At 43.0% G+C, this 11,365-nt stretch overlaps 1 protein-coding gene across 4 annotated transcripts in view; it reads right to left on the reverse strand.

Moving 5' to 3' along the window:
* Positions 1–10,656, reverse strand: part of NRG1 (neuregulin 1) — a 115,382-nt gene extending 104,726 nt beyond the window's left edge. For 3 of the 4 annotated variants that reach the window (XM_045073783.1, XM_045073782.1, XM_045073781.1), the window contains exon 1: positions 8,538–10,656. In XM_045073783.1, coding sequence (XP_044929718.1) covers positions 8,538–9,225 — 688 coding nt within the window. In that variant the 5' untranslated portion in view covers positions 9,226–10,656. The remainder of the gene's footprint in view (positions 1–8,537) is intronic. The other variant, XM_004758286.3, reaches the window with a different exon arrangement.
* Positions 10,657–11,365: the final 709 nt, after the last annotated feature.

The following is an 11,365-nucleotide window of genomic DNA, read 5'->3' on the forward strand; positions in this document are numbered from 1 at the left end:
TACCCAGAACAGCACCATTGGTTTTGGGTTTTGGGAGGCGTGTTTTGTTTTTGTTTTTGTGGTTTTTTTTTTTTTTTTTTTTTTTTGGTAGAATTGTGACCAGTAATCCAGCTTACAAGATTTCATTTCAAATTCATTCCAACAGAATCTCCAGTACATTTTTAAGCTATAATTCCCCCTTCCAAAATAATACTGTTTTCTTTTTTACCTTTTACAAGCCTATAGCATCAGATATGGAACTAGAATTGGGTTTTTTCCCCCCAAGCATCGAAATCTTTTCCTCTACACTTTAAATGTTTTTATTTATCCAATCTTATCTAGTAAGTAATCATCAAACCATCTTCTCTTTGATTTGGAATACTATGTATATAAATTATACATATAAAAATCCAAAGCATATATATTTATATTATAATATTATTAAGCAAATTAAAAGAACTCCGATATTTGATTAGCTCAATGATTGTACACTGTTATTTCCATGACTTTGGTGAAATGGCAAAATGGCTTAATTCCTTTATTTTGGTGTCTGGAAATCCCAGTTTGCAACAGTGAAAAGAGGTGAATATAATTTTCATTTAAACCACTGAGCCACCCAGGCGCCCTATAATTTTCATTTAGATCAAGAAGGATTCATCCCATGCCCTACATCTAAACCATATAGATTCCTTTCATTATCCTAATCTTCCCATAGATTATGCTTCCCTTACAAACACAATTTTAGTAATCCTCTGTCTTTTCCTCTTTTACAAGTAACTCCTTATTATTGTACCCACAAGAAAGCCCATTACAGCATAAATTTTGAACACTACTCTAAGAATAATAATTCATATATTCCAGGGGTGCCTGGAGGAGCTAAGTCAGTTAAGCGTCTGCCTTCAGCTTGGGTCATGATCCCTGAGTCCTGGGTTCGAGCCCCACATCAGGCTCCCTGCTCTGCAGAGAACCTGCTTCTCCCTCTTCCTCTGCCTCTCCCCAGCTCATACTCTCTCTTGTGCCCTTTCTCTTGAATGATAGGTAAAATCTTTTTAAAACATAATAATTCATATATTCCAGCCTCACTCTTTTTATGGCACTAGGGTTCAAGAAACTGTAAAGTTCTATATCATTCTAAGACAAACCAAATTAATTCACCTTTTAAGATTGTCTATAATTTATTCCTGGGAATGTTAACACTCATGAATACATATACATATGAACCCTGATAGAGAGGAGGGAAAGGAAAGAAATTAATACTTTAAAAAAAAAAGAAAAGATTTATTTATTTGAGAGAGAGAGTGAGCACATGTGCATGAGTGAGCAGGGATGAGGCAAAAGCAGAGGGAGAGAGGGACTTTCAAGCAGACTCCCCACTGACCATGGAGCCTAATGTGGGGCTCGATCTCACAACCTGGAAATCACGACCTGAGCTGAAACCAAGTTGGATGCTCAACTGACTGAGCCACCCAAGTGCCCCAAGAAATTAATACTTCTTAAACTTTGTACTAATAGGATGTATTTTTCTTACACAGAGTAATTTATCTTGCCCCTAACACAATCTTTGAAGAGTTTTAAGTATTAATTATCCCCATTTCTTTATTTTTTTAAAAGATTTTATTTATTTATTTGACAGAGAGAGAGAGAGATCACAAGTAGGCAGAGACTCAGGCAAAGAGAGAGAGGAGGAAGTACACTCACCACTGAGTGGAGAGCCCGATGCGGGCCTCGGTCCCAGGACTCTGGGATCATGACCTGAGCTGAAGGCAGAGGCTTAACCTACTGAGCCACCCAGGCGCCCCTCTCCATTTCTTTAGATGTTAACTCTAAATCTCAAATGGTGAAGTGATTTGCTCAAGGTCATATCTAGCTTATAAGTGGTAGAGCTGGGACTTGGTATCAGGTTTCCAGTGTAATTTCCACTTAACTATGATGTCTCTTCAACTCTTACCTTAGTTGTAAGTTTTTCATGAATTTCCCCACTCCTATCTAAACTTACTCTCTAAACTTACAAAACCACTCTGTTGAGGTCAAATGAGGAAAAGAATAAAGTAAAGAAGAGAATCAAAAACAGAATGAGGGGGAAATTTGGTATTGTTTTCATATTTACCATGGTTTAGTCCTGAGAGTTGGTATTTTCCAATATCTCATTTAATCCCCCAAACAGATCCAAGAGAGGCATACTACTATCTTCAAATATAAAAAGCAAAACAGATTCAGAGGGATGGTCTAACTTGCTTGAGGCCACGGGAAAGGCAGGTAGGATTAAAACGCAAGTCTGCCCAATGGGAAAGCTAATGCTCTGGGACAAGAAACTGAGAGAATCAGAATGTCAAGAGGCCCAAGAGGTAAATATATTTCATAAGTTGCTTGAAACACGAATCTCCCTCAAATGTGTTACTGCTTAAATATTTCCATGTAGAAGAAACTAAATTCTTTCTGAATACACATTTCATTTGGAATAACTTCGATTGTGAAAAGATTTTCCCATAAACCATGTTGTCAAGAGAGGTATATCCATTCAACCTCCACTCCAGAGGGGTGTCCCGTACTGATCAAAATCAGACATGTAAGTCTCTTCTCTAAAGAGAACATCTGAGATGGAGTGAGAGAATTTACTAATGAGGATTTATATTAATTAACAGGAAAGCCATTTAGATTAAGATGATATATACTGCTTGAATAAAAATGCTAAAGACAGTTTGGAAAAGAAAAACAAGGTGCAGTGAAAACCAGAATCATTCTAGTTTCCTCTCAGCACTCACATGAATTAGTTGGAGTGACCTTGGTCGAGTCACTTCACTTTTCCAGATTTTAATTTCCTCACTTCGGAAGTCACTCACATCATCTTAATGTATGTTCAACATGTAAAATTCTACGATTATAGAATATCAATTAAATTATTCACAAATAATCTTAGAGTGCTTACACACACACGCGCACACACACACACACACACAACAGTGGATTAAATTCACTGCGGCAAACATAGCAACAAGGTTTGAGGTGATGAGGACTAACTTTATTTCCTTCTCCTCAATCACTCTTCATTTGAATGGAACATGAACCTAAGTTTTCATTCATTTTGAGAACTAATACCTTAATGGCAGATGCTAGCCTTTCTCTGGGTAGTGAAACTAAAAGTCCTTGGGAGTGTTTTAATATTCTTGTTCTTTAAGCCTAAACAATAAATGGAAAATATGACCAAGAAATAAAAACAAAAATATTTATAGATGCTTCAGCTTTCTAGAATCTGGAAATAATCGTAGTGTATTTCCATGCTAGAAGAATTATGTATATATTTTTCATTTTAAAAGGCTTCTAGAGACTAGATAAAGACTACTTTCCCAATCACTTCAAACGCTTTGCTTAAAAAGTGTCTTACAGTCCAAACATGAATCACCCCAAGTTACCCACCTTGTTGGTAGCACAGGTGGGAACTGGTGTGACTTTAAAATTAAGGACATTTAAGATAAAGGCAAGTGTTCTGCATTCAACAGCTAGAGGAGAGGAATCTATCTGTCACAGTGGAGGGACAGAAGTGGTCATCAAAATGTGAAAAAAAAAAAAGGTAAAGAGAAGAAATGCTGAATACAGAGGATTATATGTATAGTTATGTAAAGAAACAACTCAGGTGGATTTAACTGTGCAACTAGATTCTTCAAATTCATGAGAACATAAGCTCTATGAGGGCAAGAGCTTTTATTTTCATTACCATAAGGTCAATCTAGAACAGGGCTCAGTGCGTAGTAGGTGCTTGATGTGTATTCACTGAACGAAGAGAGAGAGGAAATAACAGAAGAAAACTGTGGACATACAAAAATAATAAAAATGGAAACATGGTCATAAAAGTAGACACGGAATAGCTCATAGCTGACTAGAAAGGTCAAAGAGATTCCAAAGACAAGAGTTATTATGTTCTAGTCCTTAGAGTTTCTGCGCTCAACTTTCAACAAGTCATAACTTTTTTATGCCTCAGTTTCTCAATCTATAAAATATCTCTTTCTTTACACTTTAAAAGGATCGGTGAGGTGACAGTAAAAGGAAATGGGAAGGAAGAAGATGATATATGGTTTGGGATGTAATGACTTTCCGGGAAAGCAGAAATGCTGATCTGTACAAATGTGTAAGAGTCAGCGGGGAAACGGTGTGAAACATACTAAGGAAAAAAAGACGGAGCGATCCAGAAGCGGGACACAAGTTTGAATCAACTGTGCCGATAAGAAACCAGTATATTGTTCTAGAGACGTATTTGTCTACGTGTGTTTGTAATGTGTATAAATAACCATTCAGTATTAAGATGTAATGAACTATGTGAAAAGATCAGTGCAGATGCGTTAGTATTTTAGAATGCAATGGAATATTGATAAATAAAGCCGAAGTGGCATCATTGGAAAAATCAAGGAGGATTCAAGAGATAATTGGGTGGGAAGGCCAAGGAGAGTAGAAAACCCATCTAGGGATCATTGAGGAACAAGGAGAAACAGGGTGGGCAGTGTGGGGAAGAGGCGAGCCACAGAGCTACCTCCTCCAGGTCAGCCAAGAGCCCACCCTGCAAAACCTGATCTGTTATCAGCAGCGAGCCGGATGCTGTACGGACGATCAAATAAAAAGGGAAAAGACGAGCACTACTGAATGTTTAATAAAAGTAAAAACAAGAAGGCGGGAAGGAGATTGAATTTAATAGTCTGAACTATACATGCTCGACCAGTGGTCCCACTTGGCAAACATCCCTGTCCTTTGGATGCCACTGAAGCCACTAGAGTTGGTGTCCAGTCCTATTCTCTCTGGACCGGGGAAAAGCGGACAGGAGAAAAATGCCACGTGTGTGAGTTTAAATTCTGGGGGACAGGACACTCCTCTGTTTTCTACTATTTTGGATTTCACTAAACCTTTTGGAATGTTGTACATTTTCGTAAAAGAGTGTCATTAAATCTTTCAGAGCCCGGATTTCCTCCTCACCAGTGAATTGATCAAATTATTTGGGTTCGGTTGAGGATCTGTCACTTTCTCCCAGTTTTTAAAATGTCTTGGGCTTTAAATAAGTTTGGTTAAAGTGGAGATAAGTTATCTGAAATCACCACTCTGAAATATCTAAGAGTACAGTTGCAAGGGCCTAGAAGAATCTCTTGGGCTTAAAATAAATGCCACTTTTAAACTGAAAGGAAGAAATCCTTTGGTATATTCAATTAATCACACTGGGCTTCTGCAAATGATAGTGATTTGTGTTGTCACTGTGGTAACAATGGTTTGCCATGCAACCCTGTACAAAGAGATTTAAGACAAAGCAAAACAAATTTGGCCTAAGATGAAAATACTAACATACTCTTATTTACTCTACGGACTGTGTGGTCAAGCAGGCTCTCCCATCCAGAAATACATTTCTTACAAGACGGCACTTTGGTTCCATGCGACAATTTAATTAATCAGCTCTTTTTATAGTAACCTAAGTTAGCAATCTCCCACAGTCAGTTCTTCCCATATAAATAAAGGTTAAGAAAAATCTTTAAAGCCCAGGCAAAGAAAACAAATTAATGGTTCAAGTATTATGTGCCCCAGTGAGAAATAAAAACTTAACAATTACCATGGCATATAAAGATATAATAGTGGGGAACCACTAACCAAACACAGAAAAACTTCAAATTAAAAAATAAAAAGTATATATATTTTTCCAATCCTGCATTAGATCTCCTGAGATCTAGATGTATGCATAGATTAATGTGGTGGAAACATGAAATTATATTACCTTATGAGAGAAATGCCCATTTTAGAAAACCTGATGTAACCACTATTCCTATAGGCAACTGAAAACGTTATATATTGCTTTTTATTACAATAAAGACAAAGAAGGTTTTAATTTTAAAAGAGTCCGCAGGAAGGAGAGTAATTTCAGTGTTTATAGAATAAAAGCCTAATACTAGAAGGTAGATTGGTTGGGGAATAACAGAGCAGACACAATTACTAGGATTGTCTCTCTTCCACTCTCTTAGGCTCCAGGATAAAGAAGAATCAATTAGCCCTCCACAGACTATGACCTTGAAGGCTACGGCTCTGTGCATAATATGCTGAACATGCTCAGACAGACAGGAAAGGGAGAGTATGGACTTGAAACCGCTGAGAAGCATGTTTCGGATATGAGAACGTCATCTTAAGATGTATACCATCTTAAGGCTCTGGATCTTCCTGTGACTAAGCAGTACTTTTGGAGTTGAAGGGGAAAAAAGTGAACAAGGTTACAAAATGACAGTCTCATTCCAAGCTTTTTTTTTTTTTTTTTTTTTGCTTTTCCTTAGTAGATGGTTACAAGCTCTTTAAACAACAAAGCAACCACTTAAAGGTTGGCTCAGAAAACACAGCTCCCTGGACCAGTCTCCCTCACCCCACCTCCCCACCCCCATAAACAGACTCATAATTTTTAGGATATTTGTATTTTTATTGTTTTCAGGCACTAGCCCCCCCCCAAAATTAACATAGAGTTTTCCACACAAAAAACCCACAGGCTGTAAAGTATTAAGCACCATCTACCCCAAACTTTTCAGGAGAAAACTACTTCCCATGCTGCTTTTCCAGGCTGGTCTCCAACACACTTCAAAATGCCGCAGCTGTGTCTCTGGCCAGAACTGGCCACTGCAATGCTTTTAGGCAGCAGTAAATCTTTTCCACTCAGTGCATATGCCAGAAAATCAATGCCCAAGCTCGAAAATAAAGAAAGGAGAAACTATATGGAATGCATACCCTAATGAGATCCCTTAGTAGAATTTACCTTAAAAAATAATTTCTCAGACAGTCAAAACATACTTTTTGACATGGTCCTAGATCAGAAATAGGTAACTGGATGGTTTTTGTTTGCTTTTCTATTTCCCCCAAAGATGACAAAATTATAGACCCCCCCCCCCAAAGGTCCTGTTTCTCTTTCCGGACAACTAAACCTTTTCGGGCACATTTTAATTAACGACAAGTTCCAAGCAATAACGATAAGGAGGTAACCTTGTCTTCCCTGTGAATTTTGCTTCTCTTTGCAGGATCTGAACGTGCTTTTTATAGCCTGTCATTTCATCTGGGTATTATTTCCCGGTCACTGTGCCAGGTGGGAAGAGGCGGTGAAGGCAGTGATATCTGTCAGACCTTTAATGATGCTTCAGGGACTTGATAAAGATACAAAGCCTCGTCTGCTGAAAGGAGGTTCTTTCCTAATTACACCTGAAAAACAAGCCCCCCCCCCTCTCTCTCTTTTAATCTTTGCCACTGAAGCTGCTGTGTAGGAAACGATCCTGAATCACAAGCACAAGTCAAGTTTTCTGTGTTTCCCTACCCCACGGCTCTCCCTCATTCGGAACATAACGTCTGGGGAATATGTCCTTTACCCTTCCCGAGCATCCACAGGGAAACACAAGTGGTGAGCATGTCATCACGGAACACTTACCCTCCACTCTTAGAGATCTCACACACGTTCTTAAGAACCAAATCCTCTCGTCTTTTACTTTTTCTACTAAGGGAATATTCATTCACGGTAGGAAGTAAGGAGCAGAAGACAAGAGAAACAAAAATAAATCAGAAACATTTAGCAAAAAAAAAGCTGGAGGAAACTCCTCCCTCTCTACTGATGCTTGAGGCAACCTGACTACTCATGGTTTCATCGCTGTCAACTTTCCACTGTATGCATCGTCGCAGCGACCCGGTCGCGACAGCAGCACATTGTTTCGTATGGTTTTAAGAGCGTGGGCTCTCCTCCCTCACGGGTTATTAAACTGCGCGGCTGCAGTCTGACGGGCAAAAAATGACATGTCTGGGAAACAAAACAAAACAAAACGATGCACCTTACTCATGGATCTTGTACTTTTTAACGACTGCCAAGGAAGCTCTTTAAACGTTTGATTACAGAAGACAAAACTAATTTGGAAAAAACCCCTTCGTGCAGACTTTGGGCTGCGTCCACAAGGAAATCAAGGGCTCAGTAGCCGAAACTCCAATCTGGGCAGGACAGCGAGAGCCTGCCGGCGTGGGGGGTGAGCACGGTGGATGAGCTATATCAGGAGGAGCCAATTAAGATAGAAAAAGCAGGGAAGGGGACAGGAAGGAGAGACAGAGGCAGATACCAGGTGGCAGGGGACCTCAGGGAGGCGGAGGGTAACAGAAGGGTGAGGAGGGGTGATGGAAAGCCACCTTGGCACGAGACACACGCGGAAACCACACTCGCCCCTCCCCGGAGGGCACACTATGTCAAACAGAAAGAATGCTCTGAGGTCTTCATTTTTTTTTAAAGTGTTAGAAATCAATGGGATCGCAGTGACATTCAGGCATGACTCGCAGACGCTCAAGTGGCGGGTCCCCCCACCCAGCCCGTGAGCGATCCGGCCGGAGGGAACGCTGCCTCGTGCCAGCAGTGGGCAAGATCGTTCTACTCCTCTCTTCCAGGCCACCCCAAGCGTTCCAGTCACATGACGCGCTTCAACAAAACCATGCAATTAAAACAGAGGACAAGGAAACAGCTCCCTGCGCGCTCAAGCCCACCCGTTTCCATTTTTCATCATCTCTCTCTCTCTCTCTCTCTCTCTACTTACAAAGTTTAGGAGCAGTTTGGAGATTAGTTTCTGTTGTTTGTGGCTGAGTTGCTGACTTGGGTGTTCTCACCTCAGGGTTCCGTGTGGGGAAAGGGAAGGACGGCAGGAAAGAAAAAGCAAGGATTCGATTCTTCGGGGTGGGGACCGCTGCGGGTTGGGAGGACACAGCAGCATTGTCAACTTGCAGTGTAACTTGAACCTCAGTTTCAGATGGAGCCCTAGAGACAGGTGAAGTGTACGCCTCAGATGCTACCCACGCGGCTGAGGCAGCAGTTGGATCCAGAGAAATAAGAGGGTCCTGGCCTAACCCCCCAGGGTCAAGGTGAGTAGGAGAGTCATACTCGAATATCTTGTCCACGAACACCCACTTGAGGCCGGCGATGCAGAGGCAGAGGCTGACTAGACAAGCCAGAATGGGGACAATGCAGATTTTCTCGGAGTTGAGACAACCTCTCAGGCGCTCGGCTTCCAAGCAGACACAGCAGGGAACTGCCAGGCCTACGAGTCCAGGGTTTCTCCCGTCTTCGGTCTGGGTCTCTGGCATGTCTTCGGCTGCAGGAAGTCCGTCAAGAGATGGGTCTGCACTCAGCTGAGTGGAGGGGCTGGAGGACCTCTCGGCAGCTCCCTCGGACATGTCTGGGGAATAAATCTCCATCGGCTCACCTCCAGAAGGCCTGGCCTCTCTCATGGTCCATTACCATGCAGAGCCCCCCCCAACCAAATGATACAGCATCTTACAGGGGGAAATCGATAAGTCTTCCAAGTCCAAGGCCATTATCAAAAGCAAGAGGAGTTCAGGAGGAAGGAAGGAGGAGGAAAAAAAAAGAAAAAAAAAAACCTCTAGCAACTACCAAATAAAAGTATCCTGTAATTCGTGACTGCTGTCCCTGGGCCACTTTGGCAGTTCTTTCAAATGCTTCTCCAAACCATCCCGGCTGGTGGAGAGGGCTGGGGGCCAAAACAGAAACCAAGCCGGCGGTGAGTCAATTAAGTAAACCAGTAGCCCAAACTGAAAGGCATGTTTCTCACCTCGAGCATCTGAAGCTGGTGTCTGCTCAGATGGAGAAAACAACTGTCATGCAGGAGAAGTAAAAGCAAAAGCAGGACCAGCGGCGGCGGCGGGGGCGGCAGCAGCGGCGGCGGCAGGAGAGGCAGCAGTGACAGTAGCAACAGCATCCTGTTGTGTGAACGCGACGGCTGAAAGAGGCTGAATCATTACAGAGCAGCAGGTGCCTGCCCTTGGAGCATCACTGCAAACAGGATCATCACAGAGGGATCCGAGGGGACGAGTGCGGCCCGGAGGGGCGGTGACTCCCCTCCCCGCCCTGCCTCCACCCCCACCCCCCAACCACTCCTCTTTGTCCTTCTGGAGCGCTCATTCACTTTCTTCCTCTGCGGCGCTGCCCTGCTTCATAGTCTCTTTCTCTTCCTTTCCCCTCCGCATCCAAAGACGTTCTCTCTCCTTGCCTCTCCCTCCCTCTCTCTCTTTCTCTCTCTCTCTTTCCTCCCTCCTCCCTCTGTCCGCACTCCAGAGCTGCTGGCTGGTCTGAGTCAAATCAGTATACCCGGCAACGCAGGACTGCCAGTGACTTCCTATTTTATCCAATTAGAAGGAATAAAGGCCATCAAATCAAAGAGAAGCAGGCAGGCACCAGTTAAGCCCGGTCCCCGTGGCCCCCACCTCTTTTCTCCCTTTTCACTTTCTCTCTACAAAAAGCGGCCCCAGTTTTCCACCCCCACCTCGCTTGCTTTCAGTCTTGCCGTCTCTCTTTCCTTCACCCACGGTTGGGTCAGAAAAAGCCAGCGATCGATGCTAGCAATCTAACAAAGCTGGGATGGGGCTGGGGGGGGGGGGATGTAGGTGGGACCTTATGGGTTGGACCTGAGGCTTGGAAAAGTCTGATATCTGATTCCTCCCTAGAGAGGTAAGCTTTTCAACAGCAATTTCTTCTTGCCTGCCGCGGAGAGATAGCATTCCTTCCCCTGCCCTCTAATAAGTTTTGTTCACCAAGAGGACTGTTATTACCCGATTTTCAACCAACAGTTAGAACATTTTTTTCCAAACCATGGACAGCTCTGCCTTCAGTCCTGTTCCCCAGGATCCTGGAAGACTTTGCAATACCCAGGTTGTAGTGGAGAGACTATCTACCGTGGCGGGGGGGGGGGGGGGGGGGTTCCTAGGCAAGGGGAGAGGTGTTCATGTATCCCCACTCTGGTCCTATTTAAACTTCCATTTCCCCTTCCCACCCGGAGCAGCCCTCGACTAATGTCAAGCTAATAAGAAACACTGGTAAAGAGCGCTAGGAAGGGAGCAAAGGCTACCACTTCATTTTGAAATTAGCCTTCGCTGTGACCCCACACTGCAGAGGTCTGAAATCCCCTGGTTGCTGTAATATACACCACATGTCCTCAGCGAGAGCCACGCTGCAAGGATTAAGAAGAGTCTTCCACATGACCATGCCTTCTGGGTTAAGTTTCAGTAGCTTTACCTTACAGTTTCAACGCAGGTTTTTTTCTCCTCCTTTTAAAACAGCAGCCATTAAAAGGCCGGAAGAAACGCCGTCTCTAACAGGGAGTACAGGATTCCCTGAGCCTCCCGTGCTCGCGTGTCCGTCCACAGTGCGTGCATCTGAACCTTTAATCCCTGCTTCGCTGTGGCCGCACACCCAAATGGTTGCCAAGGAACCATTTTGCTCACCTCTGTCAATAAGAGTCTTAAAAACTCTCTCTAAATCTGTACTACACAGCCATCCTAGGAGTCCCAGAAGCAATAAATCTAGAGCTCAAGTCCGAGAAAGTCTGCTTTAAGCACATTATATTTTGCACAG

This window comes from Mustela putorius, unplaced genomic scaffold (genome assembly GCF_011764305.1).
Source record: "Mustela putorius furo isolate JIRA1106 unplaced genomic scaffold, ASM1176430v1.1 tig00537255_pilon_pilon_pilon, whole genome shotgun sequence".
NCBI lineage: Eukaryota > Metazoa > Chordata > Mammalia > Carnivora > Mustelidae > Mustela > Mustela putorius.